This window comes from Oratosquilla oratoria, chromosome 5 (genome assembly GCF_046742065.1).
Source record: "Oratosquilla oratoria isolate Oo_2021 chromosome 5, ASM4674206v1, whole genome shotgun sequence".
Taxonomy (NCBI): Eukaryota; Metazoa; Arthropoda; class Malacostraca; order Stomatopoda; family Squillidae; genus Oratosquilla; species Oratosquilla oratoria.
In genome coordinates this window covers 29,333,293-29,352,997 of record NC_134781.1, presented here as the reverse complement: position 1 = coordinate 29,352,997, position 19,705 = coordinate 29,333,293, and the positions used below count along the sequence as shown (strand labels likewise).

Here is a 19,705-nt window from a genome sequence, read left to right as displayed (position 1 = left end):
GGGGGTCACTACGGACCCATATCATTTGGTCTGTGATAGGAGAAGACTCTGTTCATAGAGAAATGATGACACTTTTATTATACTACGACCGTCCCTCCGTTATGCTGTCCCCCAACCCCTTGTTACTGTCCTGTACAATTTCTCTGAATATTCATTTCCTTTTTCGCCTACCTACCCTGTGGTGGGGGAAAAGAATACTGCCACCAAGTATTTCCACTTGGATCGTAAGAGGCGAGAAAAAAAGGGACGGGGATTGGGACCAGGCATCCTTCTCCCTGTAGCCCCACAAGGGACATTCCTAAAAAAAAAATAAAGGCATAAGAGGGTCTAGGAGTGTTCCGACCAGCACCCTAAGGTTTGGGTCTTTTAACCTCTTCACTCCGGGGCACATCACATGTCTGGCAGCATTAGCTGCCCGACGTGCGATGTTGCGTCATAATAATCGCATTATAAAAAATAAAGTCGGTGCTCAATCGTTCGTTCTCTTTCACCCGTGAATTTTGATAACCATAGTAAATATGATGAAGCCAGTTTAGAGAGAATGGAGGTTACGTAGGTACAACTACAATAAATATGATCAAGACGCCGTCGTCGGGATCATCGTGTACCCACTTGCTCCTCATGACGCCTACGTAGGCGTCACCGTATGGAAGTGGTTAATGTCCGTGGATGTGGTACAGATGAGAGTAAAAGGGAAGAGAGAGGTAGTATGTTTGTGAGAAGAAAGATGGATGTGTTGGCTTTGAGTGAAACTAAGTTGAAAGGGAAGGGCGAGTGTAAGTTTGGGAGTGTAAGTGGGAGGTTATCAGGAATGAAGAGAGGGCGAGGGAGGGAAGGGGTGACTATACTAGTAAGTGAAGAGATAGGTAAACATGTAGTGGAGTGGAAGGAGGTTTCCTCAAGGATAATGTGGATGAAGGTGAAACTGGGAAAGGAGATGTGGGTTTTTGTAAGTGCATATGGGCCTGATAGTGAGAAGAGTGTAGAAGAACGGGAGGCATTTTTGATATATTTAAATGAGTGCATAGAGGGATTAGGGAGAAATGTCAATGTAATAGTACTGGGAGACCTTAATGCTAGGGTAGGAAATGATCCAATTGATGGAGTGGTTAGGAAATATGGAGTTCCAGGAAAGAATCGTAGTGGAGAGTTGATGGTGGAGATGTGTCTAGAAAGGGAGTTGATGATAGCAAATACAATGTTTCGGAAGAAAGTCAAGCATAAGTACACATGGGAGAGGGTGGTGGATGGAAGGGTGGTAGATAGAGTGTTAATGGACTATGTAGTGGTAGATAGGATTATGATAGGAAGAGTTAAGGATGTACATGTGCTAAGGGGAGAGAGTGGGGGAATATCAGATCATTTTTTGATGGAAGGTAAGTTGAGAGTGGAGGATAGATGGAGAAAGAGGAAAAGTACAAAAGGTAAGGAGGTGCTTAGAGTGAACTCTTTAAATGAAAAGGAAAAGGAGGAGTACAAGAAGAAGCTGAGGGAGGAGTGGGAGGGAGTGAAGGATAGAGTAGAGCTAGGAGTGGAGGAGGAATGGGGATGGTTCAAGGAGGGAGTCACAAAGTGTGCAGAGATGGTGTGTGGAACAAGAAGGATGGGAGGAAATAGAAGGAAGGGTAGTGAATAGTGGGATGAGGAAACAAAGAAGGTTGTAGAAGAGAAGAAGTGAGCTTTCACAGATTGGTTACAAAATAGGACAAGTAAGTAATATGAGAGGTACAAAGAAAAGAAAAGAGAAGTAAAGCAAAAGGTAAAGGAGGCAAAGAGGAGAGCAGATGTGAAATGGGGTAAGAGTATGACAGAAAATTTTGAAAGAAATTAAGAGAGGAAGTGGAGGCGAATCAAGTAGAGAAGAAAAGGTAAAAGGTGCAGATGGAGAGATGATAATGGAAGAGAAGGCAGTAAGGGGAAGATGGGCATAATATTTTAGGGAGTTGCTAAATGTGAAGGAGGATAGAGAGGGAAAGATAGCTGCAGTGGGAAATGCTAAGAAAATGAGAGTGATGAGTGAGGAAAATGGAGGAGAAATAAGGAAGGATGAAGTAAAGGCAGTTGTTATGATGAAAACAGGTAAGGGACCTGGTCTGGATAGATGCTATGCAGAGTATCTAAAAAAAGGAGGTACAGTGATGGTGGACTGGTTGGTGAGGTTATTTAATGTTTGCTGGAGAGAGGGTAGTGCCAGAGGAGTGCCTGTATAGTTCCACTTTACAAGGGGAAAGGGGACAATTGTGAATGTAGTAGTTTCAAAGGGATTAGCTTGTTAAGTGTAGTTGGGAAGGCTTTGGGAGGATCTTGATCGAGAGGATTAGGAGAGGAACAGGAGTAATTGGTGAGGAACAGTGTGGATTTAGGACGGGAAGAGGTTGCGTAGATCAGATTTTTGTGAGAAGACAGATATATGGGAAAAGGTAAGGATGGTTTTTTTGGCTTTTATGGATCTGGAAAAGGCTTAGGACAGGGTAGACAGAAAGGCACTGTGGGAGGTTTTGCGGATATACGGGATAAGAGGAAAGCTTCTTGGAGCTGTCAAGAGTTTTTATGAGAGTAGTAGAGCTTGTGTCAGGATTGGAAATGGAGAGAGTGAATGGTTCGAATGTAAAGGTGGGACTTCATCAGGGATGCATTATGTCGCCCTGGCTGTTCAACTTATTCATGGATGGGGTAGTGCGAGAGGTAAAGGCAAGGGTGGTGGGTCAGGGATTGGAGATGGTTAAAGAAAATGGAGAAAAGTGGGAGGTGAGCCAGCTGTTGTTTGCTGACGACACTGCGCTTGTGGCAGGATCGGAGGAGGGATTGAGGAAGTTGGTGACAGATTTTGGGAGAGTGTGTGATAGAAGAAAGCTAAAGATAAATGTGGGTAAATGTAAGGTGATGAGATGTTCAAGGGGTAAAAGTGGCAGCAGACTGGAAGTGAGCATTAAGGGAGCGACTGGAGGAAGTGGATAGTTTTAGATACTTGGGTGCAAATGTGGCAGGAAAAGGCAGAGTGGAGGTGGAGGTAGAATGTAGATTGAGAGAAGCGAGTAAATGCCTTGGTGGATTAAAAAGTGTAGTGAGAATAGACATTTGGGAATGGATGCTAAGAGGAGACTGTATGAAAGAGTGATTGTGCCAACAGCACTGTATGGGTCAGAAACATGGAACATAAGAGAGGAAGAGAGAAGGAGTTTGAATGTGTTTGAGATGAGGTGTCTGAGAAGTATGATGGGGGTTACTAGGCTCGATAGAGTGAGAAATGAGGAGATGAGGAGGAGAACAGGGGTGGAAAGGAAGTTGGGAGATAGGTTTGATGAAAGAGTATTAGGATGGTTTGGACACATGGAAAGAATGAGTGAAGAAAAACTAGTAAAAGAGGTATGGAAGGCAGATGTGGAGGGAGTGAACATGAGGGGACGTCCTAGGATTAGATGGATGGATGGGGTGAAGGGGGCTTTGGGGAAGAGGGGAATGTCTGATGAGGAAGGACGGGAGAGGACAGAAGACAGGGGTGAATGGAGAATGGTTGTATATGGATGATGTTGTGATGCATGAGGTGGAATGGGTGGGGGGACGAGGAGTGAGGTAGTATGTGTGAGCAAAATTTGACGCAGCCCGAAGGGATTTCTCCCCATCTCCTTTTATGTATAGGGGGATGGAGAGGGGGGTCGCTGATTTAATGAAGTTGCCTTGCTGTGGATGTGCTTTGTCTTGCGACACTGCTTCTGACCCGGGGCAGAGGACAAGATGCAGGGATGACCCGTCATCCAGTATGAGGTAAGAAGAGAGGGAGGGTGTAGGGTTGTGGAGTATGATAAAGATGGAATGGGAGGGAATGATTTTATGCCTTTTCCTTTTTGGCTACCTCCCTTGTAAGGGGGAAAAAGCCTTGGTATATGCATGTATGTATATCTTCAGGTAGGCCTGTGTGGTGGATGTTGGGGAATATTGTCTCACTGTTGTCCATTTACAAAACCTGTCAGTATCCACACCTCTTGTGTAGAAGTCAGCCCTGAAGAGCTGGCACTTGATCCAAAGATCAGACCCAAGGGCCAGGTCCTCTATCAATTTTAGTTCCTCCACCTTTTCTCATAAGGAAAACTTAACCAATAACCGCTCCCCTCCTGTTGATGTAAGCTGCTGACACAGAAACCTCCTAGACTAATACAAAAGCAACAGTAGTCCAGTATTTCTTCAAAGAGATCTGCAGGAGAATCCGGGGGGGGCATTGCCAGCCACTTTGGGGTTACACGTTTCCAATCATTGAAAAATGAGGTAACTAATACTATTATTATATATACATACATATACCAAAGGCATTTTACTCCTTGCAAGGGAGGTAGCCAAAGTTAAAAGGCATAATTCCTCTTCCACCCATTTCATCCCCTCCCATTCCACCCCCATTTACCACCCCTCCCTCCCTCACTTTCATCTTGTCTCCTGGATGACTGGTCATCCCTGCATCTTGCCCACTGTCGTGGGTCAGAAGCAATGCAGCAAGGCTGCTTCATTTAATTGGCGACCCCCCTTGCCATCCCCTCATGAAGTAACATTGAAGACAGAGAGAAATCCCATTAGGTTGCATCAAAATAGCATTTACACATAACCATTTCGTAACCTCCCCTACCCACTCTATACTCCCTTCTCTGCATCACAGTATCATCCATATACAGGCATTCTTCACTCACCCATGTCTTCTGTCTTCTCCCTTCTTCAACAGACATTCCCCTCTTCCTCAATGCCCCTTTTACCCCATTCATCCATCCATCTTGTCCTTGGTCATCCCCTCATGTTGACTCCATCCACCTTTGCCTTCCTCACTTCTTTTTACTAATGTTTCATCACTCATTCTTTCCATGCGTCCAAACCATCTCAATACTCTTTCATCAACCCTATCTCCTATTCCTTTTCCTGCCCTGCTCTCCTCACCTCTTCATTTCTCAATCTATCCAAACGTGTAACCCCTACCATACTACTCAGACATTTCATCTCAAACACATTTAAACTCTTCCTCTCTTATGTTCCATGTATTATATTTTATATTATTATTATATTATGTTCCATTTTATTATATGAAAGAAAAAGAAAAATAATACTTTTAATATGCCATAATTTTCTAATGAATATGTTTGCATGCAGAAAATGCAGGATGACCCTTCATCCACAAGGAGCCAAGTAAAAGGGAAACAAATGGTTGATGGATAGAAATGGAATGGGTGGGAGTAGGTGCATGCTTGTAACTTTGGCTACCTCCCTAATAAGGGGGAAGAAGCCCATGGTATATATGTAGATACATACATACATATACCAAGGTTTTTTCCCCCTTTCAAGGGAGGTAGCCAAAAAGGGAAAGGCATAAAAACACTCCCACCCATTTCATCCCTAAATACACACCACACCCCTCCCACCCTTCCTCTCATCTGAGCACCTCCTGGATGACGGGCCATCCCTGCACCCTGCAGGGATGTAGATAGATGTTTGAAAACCATTTTATTTCCACAATCACTTAATGACAACTTTTCTGTAGCCATACAGGTCACCACTGATATGTGCAAATGGAGCTTGGGGCCATGTTGCTGTAGCTATTGACAAATGGCTCTTCGTCTTTGGTGAGGGTTGTTCAACCCTCCACATGCAGCTGGAATTAAGTTGTGTGGTTGATGTTCTCATCTGGATGCCTGAGGCAGCCTTCCTTGTTGCTGCAACAAGAAGTGGAGAATTTCATTGCATCCATATAGGTAGCAAAAGGATTTTACTTACAAAGTAAGTTAGGACACTTGTTTCTTATTATGCATTAATTTTGACATGTTTAGCTGCAAATATATATATATATATATATTAAGGTATAACTTTGAGATAAAAAAATGTGACTGGTTTAGTTGATAATTGCATCCCTAGGATTTCTTAAACCCATAGCAAGTATTATGTAGTTTCTAATTATTGTGAAATCAAATAGGTGTATGTGCATATGAAATTACTACAATTAGATATGAATTGGAAAATATTTACAGGGAATTGGTAGACAAGAACGATGATTCGCCTACGTTTGTTAGTGGCCAGTGCACTCAGTGGGAAGGAGTTGTCAGTATTATTTTAGTGGCTACAGGGGGACAAGTGATACAGTAAGTATAAATTTCAGTATTTTTGACTTAATGTATTTCAGTAGATTTATTCTTGAATGGAGTATTGATTGCATAAGTAATATGTAGACATTATTTTAGGGACTTAGTGACATTCCTGCAGAAAGTCAATCATTCTTTTATACATACATATACCAAGGGTTTTTCCCCTAACGAGGGAGGTAGCCATAAATCAAAGGCATAAATCCACTGCCACCCATTTCATCCCCACATATTCCACTCCCATTCACCACCCCTCCCACCCTCTTTTCTTGGCTCCTCTTGGATGACTGGTCATCCCTACATCTTGCCCACTGCCCTGGGTCGGAATCAATGCAGCAAAGTACAGCACATCCACAGCAAGGCAGTTTCATTTAATCGGCAACCCCTCCCCCATCCTCTACTCACCCCTGTCTTCTGTCTTCTCCCTTTGTTCCTCAACAGACATTCCCCTCTTTCCTAATGCCCCTTTTATCCTATCCATCTCACCCTTGGTTGCCCCCTTGTGTTCACTCCCTCCATATTTACCTTCCACTCCTCTTTTACTAATCTTTCTTCACTCATTCTTTCCATGTGTCCAAACCGTCCCTATATTCTTTCATCAACTCTATCTCCCAATTCCCTTTCCATCCCTGTTCTCCTCCTCGCCTCATTTTTCACTCTATCCAACCTAGTAACCCCTACCATTCTTCTCAGGTATTTTTATTTCACATTTAATGCATTTAAACTCTTCCTTTCTTATGTTCCACATTTTTGTCCCCATACAGTGCTGTCGGCATAATCACTCCTTCATATAACCTCCTCTTAGCTTCCATTCCCAAATGACTATTTTTTCATTACACTTTTTAAAGCCCCAAGGCATTTACTTGCTTCTCTCAATCTACATTCTACCTCCACCCCCACTCCTCCCTTTCCTGCCACATTTGCCCCCAAATGTGAACCCCTTTATACTTGCTTCCAATTTGCTGCCATTCTCTCCCCTTGTACATCTAATCACCTTACTTTCATAAGTGAAGATTTAATTTCCATGAAAAAAAGAAATATTGTATTGCATTGTAATGTAGGATAAAATAGAGAAATCCGCACTCAGAAATATGGGTCCCAGAGATAAGAAATGTGTGAAGGAACAAGTCATATCACAAGTGATGATGTTTTTAGCATTTCACTCAGTGGGTCGATAAGCTATAGGAAGAGACAAATACAGAAGACTCAGAACTCAGAATTGCAAAATCAGAGGTTAGAATAGAATTAATTATAAAGTATAACAAAGGTCATAGTATAGTTCTGCTTTACAAAGGAAAGGGGGGCAAGTGTGAATGTAGTAGTTACAGAGGGATCAGCTTGAGTGTAGTTGGGAAGGCTTATGGGAGGGTCTTGATTGAGAGGATTAGGAGAGGAACAGAGGGAGTAATTGGTGAGGAACAGTGTGGTTTTAGGACAGGTAGGGGATGTGTAGATCAGATTTTTGTAGTAAGGCAGATATGTGAGAAAGCTATAGAAAAAGGTAAGGATGTTTTTTTGGCTTTTATGGATCTGGAAAAGGCTTAGGACAGGGTAGACAGGAAGTCACTGTGGGAGGTACTGCAGATATATGGGATAGGAGGAAAGCTGTTAAGAGCAGTCAAGAGTTTTTTATGAGAGCAGTAGAGCTTGCATTAGGATTAGAAATGGAGAGAGTGAATGGTTTGAGGTAAAGGTGGGACTTCGTCAGGGATGTGTTATGTCGCCCTGGCTGTTCAATCTTTACATGGATGGGGTGGTGCGAGAGGTGAATGCAAGGGTAGTGGGTCAGGGATTGGAGATGGTTAAAGAAAATGGAGAAAAGTGGGAGGTGAGCCAGCTGTTGTTTGCGGACGACACTGCGCTTGTAGCAGGATCAGAGGAGGGATTGAGGAAGTTAGTGACAGAGTTTGAGAAGGTGTGTGAAAGAAGGAAGCTGAAGATAAATGTGGGCAAAAGTAAGGTGATGAGATGTACAAGGGGAGAGAGTGACAGTAGGCTGGAAGTGAGCATTAAGGGTGAGAAACTGGAGGAAGTGGATAGTTTTAGATACTTGGGTGCGAATGTGACAGGAAAGGGAGGAGTGGGGGTGGAGGTAGAATATAGATTGAGAGAAGCGAGTAAATGCCTTGGTGGATTAAAAAGTGTAATGAGAAATAGACATCTGGGAATGGATGCTAAGAGGAGGTTATATGAAGGAGTGATTGTGCCAACAGCAATGTATGGGGCAGAAACATGGAACATGAGAGAGGAAGAGAGGAGTTTGAATGTTTGAGATGAAATGTCTGAGAAGTATGATAGGGGTTACTAGGCTAGATAGAGTGAGAAATGAGGAGGTGAGGAGAACAGGGGTGGAAAGGGAGCTGGGAGATAGGGTTGATGAAAGAGTATTAGGATGGTTTGGACACATGGAAAGAATGAGTGAAGAAAGATTAGTAAAAGAAGTGTGGAAGGCGGAGGTGGAAGGAGTGAATATGAGGGGGCGTCCTAGGATGAGATGGATGGATGGGGTGAAAGTGGCTTTACAAAAGAGAGGAATGTCTGTAGAGGAAGGACGGGAGAGGACAGAAGATAGGGGTGAATGGAGAAGGGTTGTGTATAGATGAGGCTGTGATGCATGAGGGGGAGTGGGTGGGGGATGGGGGGTGAGGAAGTATGTATGAAAAAAATTTGACGCAGCCCGAAGGGATTTCTCCCCATCTTCTCCTTTTCTGCATGAGGGGACGGAGAGGGAGGGTCGCCGAATTTATGAAGCGGCCTTGCTGTGGATGTGCTGTGTCTTGCGACACTGCTTCTGACCCAGGGCAGTGGACAGGATGCAGGGATGACCCGTCATCCAGGAGGTGCCAAGATAGGAGTGAGGGAGGAGGGTGGAGGGGAGTGGAATATATGGGAAATGAAATGGGTGGGAGTGATTTCTATGCCTTTTTCTTTTTGGCTACCCCCCGTGTAAGGGGGAAAAAGTCTTTGGTATATGTATGTATAACAAAGGGCAGATAAGCTAATCAAACATAAAGTATCATAGATCATATTATGATAGAGATATTAGTGACAAAGTAGAAGGTACAAAGTCAGTTAGGAAGTAGAAAGAATAAAAGAACCTATAGAAATGGGTAACTTGGTGAGTCTACTTAATCATAGGACAGACAGAAAGAGGAGGTCAGAGAGAGAGTGAGGGTGTTGACCTAGGGTTACAGGAGCTTGTAAACTAACTTATGTGTGACTAAATCATATTTCTACAAAAATATGTCTTAGTGTGGTTTACATTTGTTTGAAAAACTTATGTTGGAAATATAAAAAATTGAAACCAAATCTTTTATTAGGTATGCTACCTTTCCAAATTTGGAAAGAAATTAAGAGGAAGAGGAGGCGAATCAAATAGAGAAGAAAACGTAAAAGGTGCAGATGGAGAAATGATAATGGTAGAAAAGGCAGTAAGGGGAAGATGGGCAGAATATTTTAGGGAGTTGCTAAATGTGAAGGAGGATAGGGAGGGAAAGATAGCTGCAGTGGGAAATGATAAGTAAATGAGAGTGATGAGTGAGGAAAATGGAGGAGAAATAAGGAAGGATGAAGTGAAGGCAGCTGTTAAGATGATGAAAGCAGGTAAGGCACCTGGTCTGGATGGATGCCATACAGAATGTCTAAAAAAAGGAGGTACAGTGATGGTGGACTGGCTGGTGAGGTTATTTAATGTTTTGCTGGAGAGAGGGTAGAGTGCCGGAGGACAGGAGGAGTGCCAGTATAGTTCCACTTTACAAGGGAAAAGGGGACAAATGTGAATGTAGTAGTTTCAAAGGGATTAGCTTGTTAAGTGTAGTTGGGAAGGCTTATGAGACGATCTTGATTGAGAGGATTAGGAGAGGAACAGAGGGGGTAATTGGTGAGGAACAGTGTGGATTTAGGACGGGTAGAGGTTGTGTAGATCAGATTTTTGTGGTAAGACAGATATGTGAGAGCTATAGGAAAGGGGAAGGATTTTTTTTTGGCTTTTATGGATCTGGAAAAGGCTTATGACAGGGTAGACAGAAAGGCACTGTGGGAGGTTATACTGATTTACGGGATAGGAGGAAAGCTTCTAGGAGCTGTCAAGAGTTTTTATGAGAGTAGTAGAGCTTGTGTCAGGATTAGAAATAGAGAGAGTGAATGGTTCGAGGTAAAGGTGGGACTTCATCAAGGATGCGCTATGTCGTCCTGGCTGTTCAACTTATACATGGATGGGGTGGTGTGAGAGGTAAATGCAAGGGTAGTGGGTCAAGGATTGGAGATGGTTAAAGAAAATGGAGAAAAGTGGGATGTGAGCCAGCTGTTGTGTGCGGATGACACTGCGCTTGTGGCAGGATCGGAGGAGGGATTGAGGAAGTTGGTGACAGAGTTTGGGAGAGTATGTGATAGAAGAAAGCTGAAGATAAATGTGGGTAAAAGTAAGGTGATGAGATGTACCAGGGGTGAAAGTGGCAGTAGACTGGAAGTGAGCATTAAGGGAGCGACTGGAGGAAGTGGATAGTATTAGTTACTTTGGGTGCAAATGTGGCAGGAAAAAGTGGAGTGAAGGTGGAGGTAGAATGTAGATTGAGAGAAGCGAGTAAATGCCTTGGTGGATTAAAAAGTGTAATGAGGAATAGACATTTGGGAATGGATGCTAAGAGGAGACAGTATGAAGGAGTGATTGTGCCAACAGCACTGTATGGGGCAGAAACATGGAACATAAGAGAGGAAGAGAGAAGGAGTTTGAATGTGTTTGAAATGAGGTGTCTGAGAAGTATGATGGGGGTCACTAGGCTAGATAGAGTGAGAAATGAGGAGACGAGGAGGAGAACAGGGGTGGAAAGGGAGTTGGGAGATAGTGTTGATGAAAGAGTATTAGGAGTGTTTGGACATGAGGAAAGAATGAGTGAAGAAAGACTAGTAAAAGAGGTGTGGAAGGCAGATGTGGAGGGAGTGAACATGAGGGGACGTCCTAGGATGAGATGGATGGATGGGGTGAAGGGGGCTTTGGGGAAGAGGGGAATGTCAGTTGAGGAAGGACGGGAGAGGACAGAAGACAGGGGTGAGTGGAGAATGGTTTTATATGGATGGGGTTGTGATGCATGAGGTGGAATGGGTGGGGGGATGGGGGGTGAGGTAGTATGTGTGAGCAAAATTTGACGCAGCCCGAAGGGATTTCTCCCCGTCATCTCCTTTTATGCATGGGGGAATGGAGAGGGTGGGTCGCTGATTTAATGAAGCGGCCTTGCTGTGGATGTGCTGTGTCTTGTTACACTGTCTCTGACAGGGCAGTGGACAAGGTGTAGGGATGACCCGTCATCCAGGAGTTGCTAAGATGGGAGGGAGGGTGGAGGGGTGTGGAGTGTATTTAGGGATGGAATGGGTGGGAATGGTTTTTATGCCTTTTTCTTTTTGGCTACCTTCCTTGTAAGGGGGAAAAGCCTTGGTATATGTGTGTATGTTTTTTGGTTACCTCCCTTGTAAGGGGGAAAAAGCCTTTGGTATATGCATGTATAACAAAGGTCAGATAACTTAATCAGAAATAAAGTATCATAGGTTATATTATTATAAAGACATTGGTGAGAAAGTAGATACAAAATCAGTTAGGAAGTAGAAAGAATAGAACATGTAGAAATAGGTAACTCATTGAGTCTACTTAATCATAGAACAGACAGGAAAGAGGACAGAAATAGAGGGTCAGAGAGGGAGTGAGGGTGTTGACCTAGGACTACAGGAACTTGTGAACTAACTTACTCGTGACTAAATTATATTTCTACAAGAACGTGTGTAAGTGTGGTTTACAGTTGTGTTTGAAATAATATTTACTCCAAAGTGTTTGAAAATTTTGTTCTGTTGGAAATATACAGAAAACAAAACAAAAATCTTTTATTAGCCATGCTACCTTTCCAACATAAATTTTACCTTTACCACCTCTGGCTTTGCCTCTTTGATGAAATATTGTCCCCAAAGATAAGAGGTTATTATTTCTAACAAAAACCAACAGTCTTCAACACCCTCAACTCAAAATTTGCCCAACCTAATCTCCACCTCTTTATAATGTTATTGCACTCAATAGTAGATGCATTGGTTACTGGTGACAAAATAGAATCATTACCTCTAGCCAGATCTAACTTAATCTAACCTGTCAGACAGTCTTTGAATTGGACCCAAGATCTCTTTCTTTGCTTGAGTATCTTAGTCTTTTCTGAGAGTTGGCAGTTGAGTGAAATAATTAAGGTGTATATTTTATATATTGTTTGTGTTTAATGTCCAGTAGTTCTAGACTGTAAGTAATAAGTTTATAAAACAAGTCAGTGTTTCTTTGTTTTTGTTTATTTTGTTAGATTGAACAATATTGATCCAGAAGGCATTTGTGAATCTATCAAATGTTGCAATCTGGAGCAGCTTAAGATTCTTGAAGCACAGATAGAATTTGATGTGGCATTTATTGACTTGGAAGGTGCTAAGGTATGAAATTGACATTATTCTCTGTTGCTCAGATTATTGTTATAATCTTGCTAATATTAAGATCTTTATATTTTGATGATTAATAGCACATATTAATGTACTAGGATGCTTGCTGACTAACATTGCTACTTGTGGAGGTTGAAGTGATGACAGTTCAAATCCTGCTGCCAGCGAGTTGGACCTAGGGCATGGGTCATTAAATTCCATGCTACAAATTTGTGAGAGGCACCATCCTAGCCTCCTGATTGGGGGAGTTTGGAGATGTTATACCAAATTATTAATGTACCTCTTGATTGTTTTCATTGTAACTGCTACCCTTTTTACAGATAAAGGCTGCAGAATGCATCCTGGATGGCCCAAAACAGAGAATGGTGTGGGTGGTGGATAGTCAAGATCGGTTAATGAAATGGTGCTCCAGTGGCCAATGGACAGAGCATTCTGTCCAGAACATGTTGTCACCATCTTTAGATATAAAAAAAGTAATTACTCTCTTCAGTGGAAGGTAAGCCAACAGAATTCTTTGACAAAAAACAAAGGGATGATCAAAAATGAGATGGATGGATGGGATGAAAGGGGCTTTGAGCAAGATCAGAAACTTGTGACAATTTTATTTGATATTATTTTGATAGTTTATATATTGTGTAGATAGTTAATACAGTAGAAGCCTGATTTAACAAATCTCAATTTGGCGGAAGCTCAAATTAGCGAACTGGAAATAGCAATAACGAAAATGGTCAACTTAGCGGAAATGGTCCGCTAAGTTGACCATTTTCCGCTAGCTGGCCAGACGCGTGTCTACGGAAATAGCTCAATTTAGTGGGATTGGTAAGCTAAGTTGAGCATTTTCCGTCAACTGTCCAATGTTACCAGATGTTACCAGATTGTGGTGGTGGAGTCGAGGAAAAATTTATAATTTAGTACTTTGGAGGTATATAAATATATATATAAAATATATATATATATATATATGTATATATATATATATATATACAATAATATATAATTCAGTATATATATAAAGTATAATTGTAGCAGAAATATATTCAAGTAGAAATAGACGGTATAATAGGAAAACAAAATAATGAAACGGTAAGTTGATGGGAAAATTCAAAATCAGTACGCGAGAGTAATCACCACGAAAAACACTTCTATAACAACAAACTACGTTTTCTGCAACAACACAACAATAACGCTTACTATCCAAAAACCAACTGCCCAGTCCTATTAATCGCTAGAATTATGTACATCAAACCAAACACGAAGCTATGACTAATATTCCACGAAATTCACAGACAGCTCATATCATTTGCAATTCACGGTTGTGCTGCCTATAATTCACTTACAATAATATATATACTGTGTGTGTGTGTGTACACTAGGGAATTTTTAGGTATGTATCATTTTTATAATCCGCTCTGGCAACCCTGTTACACCAACGCTCACTCGCTCAATTTAACGGAAAATTCAATTTAGTGGACTGGACCTTGGCTGAATTAGTTCTTTAAATCGGGCTTCTACTGTAGTCATAAAATATTATACCTTGTTCTAATATCCAAACAGTTCTTCAGATGTTGGTTGAGGATTATGAATTTTTTATCCTTTGACCTACAAAATAGAGGGCAAATTTTGAATGTTTATTTTTTATAAAAATACAGTCTTCAGTATTATTAAATGTGGTATTTGTTCATAGACAGCAATAAGTTATTACACCTTTTTTTAACAGGTATATTGTAATGCTGAGTGGCAAAGGAAAGTTGACTATAGTTAGTGGTATTACTGGGCTGGATTTGTGGACAAGCTCCAAAGACTCACCCATTCTAGATTTTGAAGCATTGCCAGGTGAAGAGACTATGGCACAAATTCTGATATTAGTTGATAAATCTGAAGGTGGTCAAGAACTCCAAATATTTGATCTTCATGGTAAGTAATTATTTCTATTTTACTCAGAGTACATGATTGTATTAAGTTGTGAATTTTATTCTTAATTAGTGCTTCAATTTTGATGCATGTTTATCTGTGATGGTTAAAAGTGCTAGATTTGTATTCTGGGTCATTAAGTTTTATGACAACTTCATACATACATATACCAAGGCTTTTTCCCCCTTACAAGGGGGGTAGCCAAAAAGAAAAAGGCATAAAATCATTCCCACCCATTCCATCCCTGAATACACTCCACACCCCTCCACCCTCCCTCTTATCTTAGCACCTCCTGAATGACGGGTCATCCCTGCACCTTGTCCACTGCCCTGGGTCAGAAGCAGTGTCGCAAGACACAGCACATCCACAGCAAGGCCGCTTCATTAAATCGGCGATCCCCCCTCTCTGTCCCCCCATTGCATATAATGAGAGGACGGGGAGAAATCCCTTCGGGCTGCGTCAAATTTTGCTCACACATACTACCTCACCCCCCATCCACCCGCCCATTCCACCTCATGCAATCACAACATCATCCATATACAACCATTCTCCACTCACCCCTGTCTTCTGTCCTCTCCCGTCCTTCCTCAACAGACATTCCCCTCTTCCCCAAAGCCCCCTTCACCCCATCCATCCACCTCATCCTAGGACGTCCCTTCATGTTCACTCCCTCCACATCTGCCTTCCACACCTCTTTTACTAGTCTTTCTTCACTCATTCTTTCCTCGTGTCCAAACCATCCTAATATTCTTTCATCAACCCTATCTCCCAGCTCCTTTTCCACCCCTGTTCTCCTCCTCACCTCCTCATTTCTCACTCTATCCAGCCTAGTAACCCCCATCATACTTCTCAGACACCTCATTTCAAACACATTCAAACTACTCTCTTCTTCTCTTATGTTCCATGTTTCTGCCCCATACAGTGCTGTTGGCACAATCACTCCATACAGTCTCCTCTTAGCATCCAATAAATGTCTATTCCTCATTACACTCTTTAATCCACCAAGGCATTTACTCACTTCTCTCAATCTACATTCTACCTCCGCTTTCACTCCACCTTTCCCTGCCACATTTGCACCCAAGTATCTAAAACTATCCACTTCCTCCAGTCGCTCCCTTAATGCTCACTTCCAGTCTACTGCCACTTTCACCCCTTGTACATCTCATCACCTTACTTTTACCCACACTTATCTTCAGCTTTCTTCTATCACATACTCTCCCAAACTCTCCACATGACAACTTCATGGTGTCCCAATAATACAGAGATGATGTTGATTGTCATTCATGTGCACTGGGTTCTGTTTGATTCAAGGATATAACAATATGTGGGGTGGGGTGATGAGTGGGAAAGTATATGCAATGTTGCCTAAAAGGATGACAAGAAGAGGTGTGGATGTAAATGTATTTAGGGGAGAGGGCAGTGGATTGTAAGATCATTATGTGGTAAAAAAGAAATTGAGATTGAAGGCTAAGCGGAGTGGGAAGAAAAGAAAAGTATTGAAGTGCTGAAAGTGAGTAAATTAAATGAGAAAGAAAAAAGAATACTATGCAAAGCTGTGAGAAGTATGGGATGTACATACATATACCTAAGGCTTTTTCCCCCTTACATGGGGGGTAGCCAAAAAGAAAAAGGCATAGAAATCATTCCCACCTATTTCATTTCCCATATATTCCACTCCCCTCCACCATCCTCCCTCCCTCCTATCTTGGCACCTCCTGGATGACGGGTCATCCCTGCATCCTGTCCACTGCCCTGGGTCAGAAGCAGTGTTGCAAGACACAGCACATCCACAGCAAGGCCACTTCATAAATTCGGCAACACCCCCTCTCTGTCCCCTTATGCAGGAAAGAAGGCGGGGAGAAATCCCTTCCCATATAGGATGTAGTGAAGGATAAAGGAGAATCAGGAATAGAGGAAGATTGGATATATTTCAAGGAAGAAGTGCTAAAGTGTGCAAAGACAGTGTGGAAATAAGAGGAGGCAAAGCTTGAGAGAAGTATGGATATGGTGAAGGATAAAGGAAAAACAGGAATATGGGAAGACTGGATATGTTTCAAGGAGGAAGTGCTAAATTGTGCAGACATGGTATGTGAATGAAGAGGATGGAGGAGGGGAGCAAGAGAATTGGTAAATGGTTTGTGAAGTGAAGGCAGTAGTGGCAGAAAAGAAGTGAGCATACAAAGAATGGTCACAAATGTGTGAGAGGCTGAAAGTAGAGCAGATTTAAAGTGGAGAAAATGTGTAATGGAATTTTTTTAGAATAAAAATATCTATTGGAAAGAAGTGAAACAAGAGAAGAGGGGATAAATCAGATTGTGTGGAGGAGGTAAGATTACAGAGGGACAGATGCTAATGAAAGTGTAGGCCATAAAGGGAAGATGAGTAGAATATATCGGGGATTTGTTGGATATGTAGGAGGATAGGGAAGGTTTGATTATAGCAGTGGGAGATACCTGGAAATTGACTGAAATGGGAGAAGAGTAAGATAGAGCTACAGGAAAATAGGAAGTACAAAGAACATTGAAAGAGATGAATGCTGGTAAAGCACCTGGGTTGATTATCATGTGGAGTCAGATGAAGGGAAGAATAATTACTGTTGAATGGCTAGTGAGATTGTTTAATGTGTGCTTAATGACAGGAAGTATTCCAGTGGACTGGAGGAGTACATGCACATGTATTATACAAAGGAAAAGGGAAAAACATGAATTTAATAGCTTTAGAAGGATAAGTGTTAAGTGTAGTTCTCTTAGGCTGGATAGGGTGAGAAACGAGGAGGTGAGGAGGAGAGTGGGAGTGGAAAGTGAGTTGGGAGATAGGGTTGATGAAAAGGTATTGGGATGGTTTGGACACATGGAAAGAATGAGTGAAGAAAGACTAGTAAAAGAGATGGAGGGAGTGAACATGAGGGAGCAACCAAGAATGAGATGGATGGATGGGGTAAAAGGGGCATTGGGAAAGAGGGGAATGTCTTTTGAGGAAGGAAGAGAAGACAGAAGATAGGGGTGAGTGGAGAATGGTTGTGTATGGATATGTTGTAATGCATGGAAGGGAGTGGGTGGGGGATGGAGGGGGTTGAGGGAGTATGTTCGATGCTATCGAATATAATTTAGAAAGTAACTGTTTGATAAATGATAGTCAGCATGGTTTCAGATGGAAATGTTCTTGCATGACTAACTTACTTGAATTCTACAACACAGTTACCTCGAATTATGACAAAAGAAACAATATAGATTTAATATATCTAGACTTTGCAAAAGCTTTTGATACCGTCCCCCACGAAAGACTACTTACTAAATTAGCTTCACACAGAATAAGTGGTGGCCTATTAAGTTGGACTTGTAATTGGTGGAATGATTGAAAACAGAGAGTTGTTTTAAATGGAAGAATTCTGGATGGAAAAATGTTATGAGTGGAGTTCCTCATGGTTCCGTTCTTGGGCCACTTTTATTCATACATACATACATATACCAAAGGCTTTTTCCCTCTTACACGGGGGTAGCCAAAAAGAAAAAGGCATAGAAATTACTCCCACCCATTTCATTTCCCATATATTCCACTACCCTCCACCCTCCTCCCTCCCGCCTATCTTGGCACCTCCTGGATGACGGGTCATCCCTGCATCCTGTCCACTGCCCTGGGTCAGAAGCAGTGTCGCAAGACACAGCACATCCACAGCAAGGCCGCTTCATAAATTCGGCGACCCCCCCCCTCTCCGTCCCCTCATGCAGGAAAGGAGAAGACGGGGAGAAATCCCTTTGGGCTGTGTCAAATTTTTTCTCATACATACTTTCCTCACCCCCATCCCCCACCCACACCCCCTCATGCATCACAGCTTCATCCATACACAACCCTTCTCCATTCACCCCTATCTTCTGTCCTCTCCCGTCCTTCTTCTACATACATTCCTCTCTTTTGTAAAGCCCCTTTCACCCCATCCATCCATCTCATCCTAGGATACCCCCTCATATTCCTCCTTCAATCCCATCACGATTGATGAAAGGATCAGAGCAAACACAACTTACCTGTGATCAATCATTCCATTATCAATCGATATCATAAATGCAACGCATCAATCAATTTTAATTTGTTGATGTACATACGTATGTGTACGCGGTATAGCTACTAATTCAATGGCTTACCTAGCCTAGCTTCGTATCAGCTGCATGCGCGCGTATACTAGTACATGTTGACTAGACTCTACACGACTATCGTGCTACATAATGTCGCTAGTTGATGATGATGATATGGTTTAATGTCACACAATCCCTCCCTATTGGGAGGCTAGGACGGTGCCCCTCACAGAGGGCTTTGTAGTGTGGAATTTAATGAACCATGCACTTGGTTCAACTTCGCTGGTGGCAGGATTCGAACCGCCCTCACCTCGACCTTCGCCGCAAGTAACGATGCCCTAACCCACTCAGCCAGTGAGCTTCCTGTATGGTCACCAAATCTCATTAAAGACATTGACAGATTGGAAAAATTACAACGGTGGGTCACAAAATTGATTCTAAAACATATGAATCTGTTTTCCTTAAAAAAGCGTAGATTTAGAGGTGACTTGATACAGGTCTTTAAGATTCTAAAGGGAATTGACAACATCAAAAGTGACAAAATTTTCACACTGAATGAGAACAAGAAACAATGGTCTGAAACTGTTAGGAAGTGGGTAGAAACAACGTCACCAACCGTGTAGTTAATGAATGGAATAAACGTCCTGCAGAGGCAGTACAATGTAGTTCAATTCGAAGCATTAAGAATCATTTAGATAAGCACCTAAGCAAGATGCTGTAATGACTTATCATTTTATCTTATTTGTTTTGTTATCATTTGTCTTTATTACTATTTGCTTCCTTTTTTAGGAATGTCCCCTGTGGGGCTACAGGGTGAAGGATGCCAGGTCCCAATCCCCGTCCCGTTTTTCTCGCCTCTTACAATCCAAGTGGAAATACTTGGTGGCAGTATTCTTTTCCCCCCACCACAGGAGGTGCCAAGATAAGAGGGAGTGTATTTAGGGATGGAATGGGTGGGAATGGTTTTTATCAGCGAAAAAAATACACGGGAGTGACGAGCGATTTCGCTCGGGAAAGTTCCAATGTTGCTCTTGCAAATCCAATAGCGGGAGCGATCCCCTAGGAAAAAATTGCTCCTGCGGCAAGATTCAACGTTTTTTATTCATTATCCATCATTTGCCAATCCCATCATCATTGATGAAAGGATCAGAGCAA

The 19,705-nt window shown here is 42.2% G+C and overlaps 1 protein-coding gene across 1 annotated transcript in view; it reads left to right on the top strand.

Annotated features, from left to right (window-relative positions):
• LOC143025424 (kinetochore-associated protein 1-like) overlaps positions 1-19,705 on the top strand; it is a 159,485-nt gene that overhangs the window by 8,138 nt on the left and 131,642 nt on the right. The window contains 5 exon segments of the mRNA XM_076185081.1: positions 5,516-5,751; positions 6,000-6,110; positions 12,440-12,563; positions 12,890-13,065; positions 14,287-14,483. Coding sequence (XP_076041196.1) covers positions 5,516-5,751; positions 6,000-6,110; positions 12,440-12,563; positions 12,890-13,065; positions 14,287-14,483 — 844 coding nt within the window.